We start from the raw sequence: 14,975 nt of genomic DNA, 5'->3' as shown, positions 1-14,975 counted from the left end.
GGGCGTTCTGGCGCAATATGGCTGCCGTCGCATCATCCAAGTGGATGCTGCACATTGGTGGTGGTTGAGGAGATTCCCCCTTCTATGTAAAGCGCTTTGAGTGCCGAGAAAAGCGCTATATAAATGTAATGAATTATTATTATTATTATTATTGGCTGCAGATAAAGTCATTATTGTTGGTGATTTTAATATACATGTGGATAACAAAAAAGACGCATTGGCGCTGGCATTTAAAGACATTCTGAACTCTATTGGAGTTAGACAACACGTGTCAGGATCTACTCATCGTCGTAATCATACTCTAGATCTAATATTATCACATGGAATAAATGTTGATGCTGTTGAAATTCTGCAGCAGAGCGATGACATCTCAGATCATTATATAGTCCCGTGTAAACTTAATTTAGCCAAGGCTGCAAAGTCGACTCCATGTTACAAATATGTTCGACCTATCAATTCTGCCACTAAAGATTACTTTATCAGTAATCTTCCTGATCAGTTTCATCATCTTAGCATCCCAGATATTGTGACAGAAACTTTTAACTCTCTCTTTTCCAGCACTTTAGACACAGTTGCTCCGTTGCGCTTAAAGAAGATTAGAGAAAAAAGTCCAACACCGTGGTACAACGAGCACACTCGGCCCTTAAGAGAGCAGCCAGAAAAATGGAGCGCAACTGGAAGAAAACAAAACTAGAGGTATTTTGCATTTCATGGAAGGAGAGCTCGATTACTTACAGAGAGGCATTAAAAGCTGCTAGATCTGCTTATTTTTCAACCCTATTAGAAGAAAATAAAAATAATCCGAGGTATTTATTTGAAACAGTGGCTAAACTAACAAAAAAATAAATCTTCAACCCCAGAAGTTTCTAAGCAGCACAGCAGTAAGGAATTTATGAACTTCTTTACTAACAAGATTGATAATATCAGGGAGAAAATTATAACTATGCAACTGTCCACTTCAGTATCGCATCAGGCAGTGCATTGTAGTCTCCCTGAGGAAAAATTTGATTCATTCGTTGCTATAGGAGAGGAAGAATTTACTAAACTCGTTAAATCATCTAAATCAATTTATTAATCAATCATTGATTAAAAAATCAATGTATGTTAGACCCTATACCGACTAAGCTACTGAAAGAGATGCTTCCAGAGGTCATAGGTCCTCTTCTTAATATCATTAATTCGTCTTTGTCTCTAGGATATGTACCGAAAACCTTTAAGCTGGCTATGATTAAACCGCTTGTTAAAAAAACGCAACTTGATCCTACAGAATTAGTCAATTACAGGCCGATCTCGAATCTACCTTTTCTGTCAAAGATACTAGAAAAGGCAGTATCTTCACAACTATGTTCCTTTTTAGAAAGAAATGATATCTGTGAGAATTTCCAGTCAGGATTTAGACCGTACCATAGTACCGAGACGGCTCTCATTAGAGTCACAAATGATTTGCTCTTATCATCCGATCATGGTTGTGTCTCTCTATTAGTGTTACTCGATCTTAGTGCTGCATTTGACACCATTGACCACAACGTTCTTTTAAATAGACTTGAAAACTATGTTGGGATTAGTGGAATTGCACTAGCATGGTTTAAATCATACTTATCTGACCGTTATCAGTTTGTAGCAGTAAATGAAGAGATGTTTTATCGATCACAAGTTCAGTATGGCGTACCACAAGGCTCAGTACTAGGACCGCTTCCTCACGTAATAATCTAGAATACTGTCTAACACTCGACGGCTGCTCTGTTAAGTCTTCGTCGTCGGTTAGGAACCTGGGTGTGATCTTTGATACCAACCTTTCATTTGAAAGTCATGTGTCTAGTATCTGTAAAACTGCATTTTTCCATCTTAAAAATATATCTAAATTACGCCATATGCTCTCATTGACAAATGCGGAACAATTAGTTCATGCGTTCATGACCTCAAGGCTAGATTATTGTAATGCTCTACTGGGTGGTTGCCCTGCACGCTTAATAAACAAACTACAGCTGGTTCAAAACGCAGCAGCTCGAGTTCTTACCAGAACCAGGAAGTATGACCATATTAGCCCGGTTCTGTCAACACTGCACTGGCTCCCTATTAAACATCGTATAAATTTAAAAATATTGCTGATTACTTACAAAGCACTAAATGGTTTAGCTCCGCAGAACTTGAGCGAGCTCTTAACGCATTATAGTCCTTCACGTCTATTGCGATCTCAAAATTCCGGCCAGTTGATAATACCTAGAATATCAAAATCGACTGCTGGCGGTAGATCCTTTTCCTATTTAGCACCAAAACTTTGGAACAGTCTTCCTACCATTGTCCGGGAAGCAGACACACTCTGTCAGTTCAAAGCTTGATTGTCAATGCTAACTTTTTAGTTGGCATTGACAATCGAATGCGCATGCGTCGCGTCTGAACGCGTTTTTGTCTTTGGAGCTCTATCGATTTGATTTATAATTCTTGATTTTACTCTTTAAACCTACTTACAACGATCAATTTCTACCTTTCCTCACTGAGAAGCACTGCTGCTCAAACCTCATAGTTACAACGCGGACTGTTGAGCAGATGTGTCTCAAGCCTATTAGTGATCCAACGCTGGATACTCTTATAGGTTACTCCCGGGGATCACGGCTGAACGCGTCTTCTCAACACTCACTTACAAACATTTTTCACCTATCGTGCGTCTACTCTACACCCGTACCACTAAAAAGACGGATTATATCTAAGACGTTTGTCAGAAATTAGTATTAATTGATAGCATCACTGGTAGTGTCGTTGCTAACTTGCAGGTGAGGACACATTTGAGCTGCACACGGTACAGTCTGAGCTGGAAGCTGTTGAGAAACAGATCCACGACCTTTTAGTGAGACAGGCCGAGCTGAGAGACCGGCGTTTGGCTCTTGAAACATCACGCGCCGATGCTCACAAATCAGAGATTAATGTTACTAACCCGCTGACTCCGACCTCGTCTACTCCGTGCGTTACTCAACATCGTTCCCGAGCGCCAAGGTCGCGATCTGCCATGGTCTCGTTCACTCCGGCTCCAACACGCCACCACGAAGCCTGGATATTTCCGCAGCGGAAGACGCGAGTCAGGTCTAGACCAAGACCCTCTCCGACCCTCCCGGTTTTCGAGTTATCCACACAAAACCGCTTTTCCGCTCTCCGCGAAACAGAACGCGATGCTGTGATCATCGGTGGTTCCATTGTTCGGCACGTCCATGCTACATCAGGTAAAAATAAGGTGCACAGTCACTGCTTTCCTGGTGCCCGTGTTTCTGAAATCGCTGCTCGCGTTCCCGAGATTCTGAACGATAACGAGCGCGTCGGAACTTTGGTATTGCACGCGGGAGTGAACGACATCAGGCTGCGCCAGACGGAAGTTCTGAAGAAAGACTTCAGGAATCTGACCGATACGGTACGCAGCACATCGCCTGATATAACGATCATTGTGTCAGGACCACTTCCCACGTACCGTCTAGGACATGACAAGTTTAGTAGATTATTCGCGCTAAATGAATGGTTAATGTCATGGTGCAATGAGCAGAAACTGCTCTTTTTTGTAAATAATTGGAATCTGTTTTGGGAGCGTCCTAGGCTTTACCGTGCTGATGGCTTACACCCAAACAGATTCGGATCGGATCTTCTGTCAGATAACATCTCCAAAATGTTAAATACCTTTTGACTAGTAACCAAAAGTCCAAATCATAGTCTCTGCTGCACCAAATTAACTGATATAAATACTAGTGTAGAACATTGCATAGAAACTGTGTCTATTCCTCGTTTAGTGAGATCAAATAATAAATCTACTGCAGGATCTAGAAAAAATCTAATTGTTATTAAAACAGAAAATGTTGCTATTAGTAAACAAAAACAATTTTTAAAGCTAGGTCTTCTAAACATTAGATCACTCACACCTAAGGCAGTTATTGTAAATGAAATAGTCACAGATAATAGCATCGATGTACTTTGCCTTACTGAAACCTGGCTTAAACCAAATGATTATTTCGGTCTAAATGAGTCCACTCCATCAGGATACTCCTATAAGCACGAGCCCCGTCTGATTGGTCGTGGCGGCGGTGTTGCAACTATCTATAGAGATATTCTCAATGTTACTCAGAAAACGGGTTATAAGTTTATTTCATTTGAAGTACTTGTACTAAATGTTACGCTCGTAGATGATAGAAAAACATCCCTATTATCTTTAGCCTTGGCTACTGTATATAGACCGCCTGGGCCTTACGCTGATTTCCTAAAAGAATTTGCAAATTTTCTCTCAGATCTATTGGTCAATGTCGATAAAATATTAATTGTTGGAGATTTTAACATACACGTAGATAATCAAAATGATACGTTAGGGGCTGCGTTTACAGATTTATTAAATTCCTTTGGGGTTAAGCAAAATGTTACCGGACCAACTCATCGTTTTAATCATACACTCGATTTAATTATATCACATGGAACCGATCCAACCGATATAGATATCATTCCGCAAAGTGATGATGTAACTGACCATTACATGGTAACTTGCATATTACGTACCCCGGTAATATATCATGCTGCGCCGCGTTATCGATTAGGCAGAACAATCCTTCCATCCACCATAGATAATTTTTCAAATTGCTTATCGGATCTGTCTCAGCTGCTGCCTGAACCTAAACAAACAGATGAACTAGACGAACTAATCAGCACTATGAGCACCATTCTCTCTGGAAAATTGGATATTGTTGCACCTATGAGACTAAAAAAGGTCAGAGAGAAAATTAAAGCACCATGGTACAACAATACTACTCGTGTTCTAAAGAGAGAAACCCGTAATTTAGAGCGTAAATGGAAACAAACTAATTTAGAGGTTTTTAGAATCGCTTGGAAAGACAGTACGTCACGCTATAAAAAGGCCCTAAAAGCGGCCAGGGCTGAGCACCTCCGCAAACTAATAGAAAATAACCAAAACAATCCCAGGTTCTTATTTAACACCGTGGCTAGACTAACAAATAAACAAGCGTCACCTGAACAAAATATTCCGTTACAGTTTAGTAGTAATGATTCAATGAATTTTTTCACTGAGAAAATAGAAAACATCAGATCCACAATTGTAAACGTTCAATCTTCAATCGCGCCTTATAATTCAGCCTCGATTATCACCCCGCAAGAACAATTACAGTGCTTTACAACTATAGAACAAAAAGAGTTAAATAAACTTATCATTTCCTCTAAAACAACATGTTTATTAGATCCCATACCAACTAAACTATTGAAAGAAGTGTTACCTATAGTGGAAGAGCCTCTCCTCAATATTATTAACTCGTCTTTATCTTTAGGTTATGTTCCAAGAACATTTAAATTGGCAGTTATAAAACCTCTCATTAAGAAACCACAATTAGACCCAAATAACCTAGCAAATTATAGACCCATTTCAAATCTTCCTTTTATGTCCAAAATATTAGAAAAAGTTGTGTCTGCCCAACTGGGCTCTTTCTTGCAAGAAAATGACACCTATGAAAAGTTTCAGTCTGGATTCAGGCCGCATCATAGCACTGAAACTGTGCTCGTTAAAATCACAAATGATTTACTTTTAGCTTCTGACCAAGGCTGTATCTCAATACTAGTTTTACTTGATCTTAGTGCTGCGTTCGATACTATAGATCACACAATACTCTTAGATCAACTACAAAACTATACCGGTGTTCAAGGACAAGCATTAAGCTGGTTCAGATCATACCTATCTGACCGCTACCATTTTGTCTATTTAAACGGAGAAAAATCGATCATAACTCCAGTAAACTATGGAGTGCCGCAAAGATCTGTGTTAGGCCCTCTATTATTCTCAATATATATGCTGCCACTTGGAAATATTATAAGGAAACATGGAATTAGTTTCCATTGTTATGCTGATGACACTCAACTATATATTTCATCACGGCCGGATGAAAACGCTAAATTATCCAAATTGACAGAATGTGTTAAAGATATAAAAGATTGGATGACGCACAATTTTCTTTTATTAAATCCAGATAAGACAGAGGTAATACTTATCGGTTCAAAAAAACGCCCACAAAACCTCTTACAATACAACTTTAACATAGTAGGGTGTCCTGTTACTTTATCCTCTACAGTAAAAGACCTGGGTGTTATATTAGATTGTAACTTGTCTTTTGAAAATCATATTTCATATGTTACAAAAACAGCCTTTTTTCACCTTAGAAATATTGCTAAGTTACGTAACATGCTATCAGTTTCTGATGCAGAAAAGTTAGTTCATGCGTTCATGATCTCGAGACTAGATTACTGTAATGCTTTATTAGCTGGTTGTCCTGCATCCTCAATAAACAAGCTACAGTTAGTCCAAAATGCCGCCGCTAGAGTTCTTACTAGATCAAGAAAGTTTGACCATATAACACCAATTTTATCATCACTACATTGGTTACCTATAAAGTTCCGTATTAATTACAAGGTATTGCTACTGACTTATAAAGCCCTAAACGGCTTAGCTCCAGTTTATTTAACGGATCTTCTATCGCCCTATAATCCATCGCGCTCTTTAAGATCACTAAATTCGAGGCTTTTGGTCATACCTAGGATATCCAGATCCACCAAAGGAGGGAGAGCATTTTCACATTTAGCTCCAAAACTCTGGAATAGTCTTCCTGATACTGTTTATTGCTCAGACTCGCTCTCCCAGTTTAAAACTAGATTAAAGACGCATCTCTTCAGCCAGGCATTCATATAATACTTTTAATCCTACAGTTAAATCCGGTCTCTACTTCATAAACGCCAGAGGAGAACTGGCCCCCGACTGAGCCTGCGTTCTCCCAAGGTTTTTTTTTCTCCATTAGGTCACCTGATGGAGTTTTTCGGTTCCTTGCCACTGTTGCCTTTGGCTTGCTCAGTTGGGGATATTTAATTTGATTAATCGATTCAACAGTGCTATTGATCAGCATTACCAAACGTGGATGTTTTACACCAGAAACAAACACTGATGTACTATTTTACTTAATACTGTGAAGCTGCTTTGATACAATCTGTATTGTGAAAAGCGCTATATAAATAAAGTTGACTTGACTTGACTTGACTTAAAGACACATCTCTTTGACCTAGCATTCACATAATACATTATAGACTTCTATAATTCAATGTTATGATCTGATGAAGGACCTGCGCCTGGACCCGATCCAACACAGTGCTGAAGTGCCAACTAGTCTCTACCTATGGAGGATCCCTTTACCACTCTACAGATAAAGCGTCATCAGGAAACTCAATTCGCGTACCTACCCCGAATTGATAAAATAAAATAAAATTGTGTATCAAAAATTATAAAGAAACGCAAGTACTTTGTTTACGCTTGGTCTGTAGAGAATTCCAAACCTGCGCACATATTCAAACGCACATAACTATAGAACCCATTCTTAATGCGCATGCGAACACCATCAGCGTTTCTCACAGGTTCGGGTTTAAAGTCTGTGTAGAGAGAATGGTGTCGTCTTAGCGGCCCCAAATTTAATAACAAATGATCATTGTGACGGAAGCGAATCAATCAAAACTAACTTTAGCTGGAAAATAACTTTATTAAAGAACCGCTCTAAAGCCAAAACAATCCCTGTTACCTTAAATTATAAAGCTGATTTTAAACAATCTACATTGTTAAAAGCGCTATATAAATGAAGATGACTGATGGACAGGGTGGACCAGGAAGTTCAGGTGGACAGGGTGGACCAGGCAGTTCAGGGGACCATATTGTATGAAGCCGCCAGGGTGGACCAGGCAGTTCAGGTGGACAGGGTGGACCAGGCAGTTCAGGTGGACAGGGTGGACCAGGCAGTTCAGGTGGACAGGGTGTGTCACAGAGAGCCTGTGACCTAAGACTAAAAGGACTTTTATTTTGAAAGTACTGTTGAAGTACTTGTACCCCATAAACAGTTTACACCAATATACACACACAATCTACATGCCGGCAAATTAACATCGTATACTAGATGTGTGGTTATTTTTCTGTTTAGGTGGTGTGATAGGCTCTCTGCTTAGTTCAATGTTTTTTATGTAATTTTCTTTTCTTTTGTTGGTTGTTTGTTTTGTCTCAATGCTAAATGTTTTGTTTTGTTATATGATTTAACCTTTAAAGAAACCACACCAAACTCTTTTGCAAATGTTAACAGTTTATTTCCCCTGTAACAAACTAACATGTACACATAAAATACTGTTATACTCACATTGTGGGTCACCTCTCTACTGGCAAACCCATGTGCAGCGACGGCTGCCATTTTAAAGCTTCTAATTGCCCAATTGGAAGGGCACTTTCATTGTCAGTGACATCACAGGGGGAAATCAGGGAAATTATCATTTCTCAGACATTTTCTTTGTAATGTGGAGACATAAGTTTGCAATTAATAATGTGATGCATAGGTTGCATGTTAATACCATTTGTTTAATATATTTGTATAGTTTTATCTTGCTTTAAAATTATCATTTATTTATACATGGTATGTTCCAGAAGTGGGAGGAGCCTAACTCTATAAAAGGGCTCCTGGTAGCCATTTTTGAGGAGAGTGTTTGGAGTGTGGGATCACTCCTTGTATTTTTGGGCCTGGATATTGGCATAGCCAGAATACATGTGAACCTCTTATGGATTTATATATATTTCTTTTGCCTTAGTTTTTGTTACTGTATATATTTTTGCTTGGGAATCACTTTGGCACCAAAATAAACACCCTGGACTGAAAATTGTTCTCCATCATCATTGATTTTACACCTTCACCGACGGTACACCATAACAAGTGGTGTCAGAAGTGGGATTAGTACCGGTCAAGTGACGTGTGGGGGAGATTGCCTTTCCTGACATGCCTCCCAAACTAAGGAGTCAGCCTGTGGAAGGCGCAGTTCAGGATGTGGACCAGGGTGCCATAGGAGGTGACCCAGAGGCAAGTGAGCAACCTGCTGAGGTTCCATCTGCTGGAGGGGAGGCTGCAGTGACGGCTCTTTCACGGATGTTTGAGTCCTTCATGCGGTATCAGCAAGAGCGAGATGAACGGCAGGAACGAGAAACAGCAAGACGAGAGCAACACTACAAAGTTCTCAGTCATCAAGTCACCCAAATGCAGCTCGATATGGAGCGTTCCCGAGTTTCAGGCACAGACGGTGATGGAACAGCTGCTAGGGTTAAAAGCCAGGAGCCAAGATTGGCCAGGTTTGAGGACACAGATGACATAGAACACCTTTTGACCACTTTTGAGAGACTGGCGGAAGTTTACCAATGGCCGAGAGGAGACTGGGCCATATGCCTAATACCCCTGCTAACAGGCAAGGCCAGGAGTGCTTTTGTGGCCATGAACTCTTCCCAGACACAGGATTATGACCAGCTGAAGGAAGCCATACTGAAAAAGTATGAGATCAGCACTGAGACCTATCGGTTAAGGTTCCGTTCTTTAAATACCCCTATGCATGAGTCACCCCAAGAACTCTACACCCGTATTAAAGATCTGTTTTGCAAGTGGGTCCAGTTCAACAAAAGTAGCAAAGACAACATAATGGAGGCTATTGTGCTTGAACAGTTTCTGCGGGTGTTGCATCCAGAGGTGAGGACCTGGGTCAAGGAACGGAATCCAACCACTGCTGGACAGGCTGCTAACCTGGTGGAGGCCTATATTGCTGCAAGGAGGGGTCCAGGAAACTTCCACTATGCTGGCGTACTGCAGGCCACCAAGGGTAAGTCTGAGGGTTTGGGGGTGTGGTCAAGCTCTAAAAGCCAAGCTAAGATTCTGAAATCTACATACATTGAACCCACAAAATCTGTTCCCCTACCTCAAACCATTGACAAAAATGAAGTGGTGTGTTTTAATTGTGGTGAGCCAGGGCATACTAGACCGCATTGCCCCTTGAAAAAGCCTAAGACAGCTAGTCTCTGTTATGTTCCACGGCTAGTACAGTGTGCAACCCCTAAACATGACTTAGAGCCAGTTGTCACTGTTTTGTTGAATGGGAAACCACTTCCAGCTTTGGTTGACACAGGTTGTGCCCACACATTGGTAGAGGCCAAATATGTACCCCGAGATAGTTGGAGTGAGGAGGAGACTGTGACTGTTTGTTGTGTTCATGGGGACAGTACTAATTTGCCAAAAGCTGAAGTCTACATTGAGGTGCATAATCAGCCATATCTCATGAAGGTTGGAGTAGCTCAGAGTCTGACATACCCCATTTTGCTAGGTACAGATTTACCAGTGTTGGTTGATTTGGTACAGGAGACGGCATGGTGTGGAATAGTAACAAGGGCTCAGGCTAAGAAACAAGAACAAAACACACCATTGCAAGAAACTGAGAAAACACTGCAATCCATGCCTTTTTTTTCTGAGTTTATTGGCACAGAGCCAAAACCTACAGCAGAGGATAGGCTGCAGCTACGTAGAGAGTGTGTAGAAAGCTTGATAGAGACCGCAGAGCAAGCTGAGGTAGAGACAGAGGAACCTGACTTGAGTGATACAGATATTGTCATTCCAAATAACCTAGCTAAGCTCCAGAAGGAAGATTCCACCTTAGCTGACTGTTTTAAGCAGGTACAGAATAAAGAAGTGAATGCTTGTTTGGATGAGAGGTTTGTACTGAATAATGGGCTCTTGTACAGAGAAAGTAAGGAGGACGGGATGCAGTTGGTTGTACCCCAGACACAGAGAAGGGAAGTATTAGATCTAGGTCACTCCATTCCCTGGGCAGGTCACTTGGGATTTATGAAAACCTTAATGCGGATTGCAAAGAGGTTTTATTGGCCCAGAATGTACAGTGATGTGAAGGAGTTCTGTAAGACATGCCCTGAGTGTCAGCTTGCTGTTGGTCGTACCCCTGCTTATGCCCCACTTATTCCATTACCTGTTGTTGACTCTCCCTTTGAAAGAATAGGAGTGGATATAGTTGGCCCACTGGAAAGAAGTCAGGCAGGGAACAGATTCATTTTAGTAATTTGTGACTATGCTACAAGGTACCCTGAGGCTTATCCTCTTAGAGAGGTCACTGCCAAACAGATATCCACAACCCTTTTGAGATTCTTTTCACAAGTGGGCATACCACGGGAGGTTCTCACAGACCAAGGACCCAATTTCATGAGCCATACCCTACACCAGGTATATCAACTGCTAGGGATTAAGAGAGTGCGAACCACCCCGTATCACCCTCAGACTGATGGGCTGGTCGAACATTTTAATCAAACCTTAAAAGCCATGCTCAAAAAGTTTGTCTCCGAAACGGGCAAAGACTGGGACAAGTGGCTGCCTTTCCTTCTTTTTGCCTATCGGGAAGTACCCCAGGCCTCAACAGGATTCTCCCCTTTTGAGCTCCTTTATGCCCATCCTGTTAGAGGACCCTTGGATGTGCTGAAAGAGAGCTGGGAAGACACACATAAGCCCAGTAAGCAAAACATTCTGACGTATGTCCTCAAGATGAGAGAGCAACTCCAAAAGACCACAGCTCAAGCCCGAAAGAACTTGCTCCAGTCACAAGCCCAGCAGAAAGAGTGGTATGACAAAGCAGCCCGAACACGCAGTTTCAATCCTGGTGATAAGGTCCTTTTGCTGTTGCCAACATTGGAAAACAAGTTGTTGGCGAAGTGGCAAGGTCCCTATGAGGTAAAGCGAAAAGTGGGTCCAGTGACCTACGAAATCGAAATTCCTTCCAGAATCCGGCCTCTGCAGGTATTCCACATCAACATGCTAAAGAAATGGCATTCCCGTATATCATCGTCAGATATGGCCGAAAGCACAGCAGCCCCAGTGATGGACAACGCTATGTTTGTGAGAGTAGTAGCAGAGGAGGAGGAGGTAGAAGAGCAATACATCCCTGGACATCCAGGCAAGAGCGAACTAAATCTCAGTCACTTGACTGAGAAACAGAAACAGCAGCTGATGGGATGCTTACCTGACCAACTTTTCATGGAGTCACCCGGTAGGACAGACCTGATCAGTCACTCCATCATTCTGAACGACCCCAAACCCATCCGACAGCCTGTCTATCGTGTACCTGAAAGACTGCTGCCAGTGATGAAAGAGGAGCTAAAGACCATGCAGAGTCTGGGGGTAATAGAACCATCCACCAGTGAGTGGAGCAGCCCTATTGTGCTGGTACCTAAGAAGGATGGCACTCTCCGGTTCTGCCTGGACTTCCGTAAACTGAATAGTGTCAGTAAGTTTGACCCTTACCCCATGCCAAGAGTGGATGAGCTGGTTGAAAGACTGGGAAGAGCAAAATACCTCAGTACTCTAGATCTCTGCAAGGGGTACTGGCAAGTTCCACTGAAGCCAGAATGCAAGGAGCTTACAGCATTTAAGACCCCATTTGGACACTTTCAGTTCCAGGTTCTTCCATTTGGGCTTCATGGTGCTCCAGCAACATTTCAGAGGATGATGGACCAGATTCTCCAAGGGACGGAAATGTTTGCTGCAGCCTACTTGGACGATATTATCATCTTTAGCCAGAGCTGGGAGGAACATCTAGGACAGGGGTATTCAACTAAAATTTAAAGAGGTCCAGTTAGAGAAAATTTCTTGAAGCAAAGGTCCGGAAGATCATAATGTCTAACTATTTAGTGTCATATATATTCAAGTAGCCTAGTAGTTGTAACAACATCTGCATGTAATCAATACCTGACTGACAAATCGAATGAATTCAGTAAAATTCAAAAAAAATTTGACAATATTTATTGTCACATAACATAGAACTGAACATATATGAATGACTGTAGTAGATATGTATAATATTCTCTCATTAACTATATAAAAGTAGGGCTGCATTTCAAAATAAGAAAATAAATAAAATGTGAAAATTGTGCATGTTCAAAAAAAGTGCTTAACTTCAGAATAATAAAAGGGAGGAAAATGTCCCCTTTTCTGTTTCACATATTGACTCAACAGTCTCAACCAATTTTACAGATAATAAATCTCAACACATCTTAACAATTGAACAGTTTTAGAGTATCACTTTCTTCCCATCTTATATCCCACTCCCCCACTTTTTTGCTCAGTGAGAGAATTGAGCTCTAGCTTGTCTTGCCAGGATTTTAAACCTGGGCTTGAATGGAGTCAGGGCCATTCTCATACACATGTGAAGGTGCTCATTCGTGAGCCTGGAACGATATTTATTTTTGATAAAGTTCATTGTGGAGAAAGCTGCTTCGCAGTTGTATGTGGAGCCAAACATGGTCAAGATGTATAGGGCTACTTTCCTCAGACCTGGAAAAGCTGTCTCAGGGACCATTTGGAGCCAGAAAAGGGAAGGGTCAGTTCTTACAAACTGCTCTTTCAGGGCCACATCTGCTTGGAGATCAACCAATTGCATCTGGAGAGGCTCAGCATTTACCCATTTAAAGTGCTGTGTGACTTCCTTCGAGAACCCCCTGACATCTGTGATCAGAAATGGATTCTGAATGAACATGGTGAGCTGCTCTCCAAAGCTGAAGCTGTCAAAACGGTTGCTGAAGTTTACAATCAGCTTATCAATAAAGTTAACAAAAGAAGACAAATCTCTCTGTCCCTGAACCTGTTCCTGCACTGCTGGGAAGTGTACACAGTCTCCCTGCAGGTCTTCCTTGAAAACCTCAAGTTTCCTCTGAAAGGAGCGGACAGCTGTCATCAGTTCACAAATTGAATTGTCCTTGCCCTGTAACCTCAAATTCAGTTCATTCAGATGTGAAGTGATATCAACCAAAAAGGCCACATTATCCATCCATTTCTCATTTTCTATAAAGAGAGAAAACTGTGTTGCCTTCTGACTTCTTAGCTCTGCCAAAAAAGATGCTAATTCCCTCCTGGTGGACCAAAAGCGCGCTAACACCCTGCCTTTGCTGAGCCATCTCACATTGTTGTGCAGCAAAAGATCATCAGCATTGGCATCAACTTCTCTGAGGAATTCCCTAAGTATGCGATGCTGGTAGGAAGAGGATGCTCTGAGAAAATTGATCATTTTCATCATTGTATTCATCACCTCAGCATGCTCATCTGACAGGGAGGCACAGAGGACAGATTGATGAATGATGCAATGGTAAGCTATGAGCTCAGGATTGTCCTCTTTCAGTCTTGCTACAGCTCCTTTCTCTCTCCCTATCATAGCAGGGGCTCCATCTGTGGTTATTGAAACCACTTGTTTTGGCTCTATTCCTCTTTTTGTTAACATCTCCTTAATGGCCAGGTAGATGTCTTCTCCTCTTGTACTGGTCTGAAGGGGAGTGACACCTAACAGGTCTTCACAGAATGCTTTCTGGTCTGTGTTGAAAAACCTGGCATACACTAACAGCTGAGCATTGTCACACATGTCAGTGGACTCATCCACAGCTAAGCCTACACATGGTGCCTTATGCATGGCTTCATCTAGCTGGGTTAGCACATCCTGAGTTAATATTTCACTTTTCTTTGTGGCAGATGATGCTGACATGGGTATTTGCTTTATTTTATCACAAAGCTCTTGTTTTTGTTTTCCCTCAAGTAGTGTTTCAGCTACTGCACTCATGCATTCTTTGACAACCCCTCCATCAGTAAATGGCTTTTTGTGTTGACCCAAAATCCAAGCAACTCTGAGGGAACACTCATGAGCACGTTGTTGGGCAGTGAATGTTTGGCTCAGGATCCTGGTGGACTGGTCATATTGGGCTCTGAGACTACTTATTTTCTGTGATCTTAATTCAGATTTGAGTGGGTATGTTTGTTCATAACCTTTATGTTTTGTCTCATAATGTCGTTTCACATTGCCACTTTTAATAAGTGCCACGGTTTCTGAACATATGAGACACACTGGTTTAGTGCTCCCAGTCGGAAGTATGAACAGAAATGAGTCTGTCCATTCTGGATTAAATGCTCTATTTTCACTGTCCACTTTTCTTTTTTTGGAGAGCGCCATTTGTTCCTTATTTTTCTCTACCTTTCTCCGTCTCACTCTTCTGTATCTCTCCTTTTCTCCGTCTCACTTGTCTGTATCTCTCCCTTTCTCCGTCTCACTTGTCTTTTCCTCAACTTTCTCCGCCTCAC

The 14,975-nt window shown here is 41.5% G+C and overlaps 1 protein-coding gene across 1 annotated transcript; it reads right to left on the bottom strand.

Annotated features, from left to right (window-relative positions):
• Positions 1-12,975: 12,975 nt before the first annotated feature.
• Positions 12,976-14,313, bottom strand: LOC308696681 (SCAN domain-containing protein 3-like; the record flags this gene model as incomplete). The annotated part of the gene is made up of 1 exon (XM_081375577.1): positions 12,976-14,313. The coding sequence occupies one exon, from the start codon at positions 14,311-14,313 to the stop codon at positions 12,976-12,978; it is 1,338 nt and encodes a 445-aa protein (XP_081231703.1).
• Positions 14,314-14,975: the final 662 nt, after the last annotated feature.

This window comes from Scardinius erythrophthalmus (assembly GCF_964197995.2).
Source record: "Scardinius erythrophthalmus genome assembly, chromosome: 1".
In the NCBI taxonomy this organism is placed as follows: Eukaryota; Metazoa; Chordata; class Actinopteri; order Cypriniformes; family Leuciscidae; genus Scardinius; species Scardinius erythrophthalmus.
Note: the sequence above shows the minus strand (reverse complement) of the source record. Positions and strands in the feature narration are given on the sequence as shown.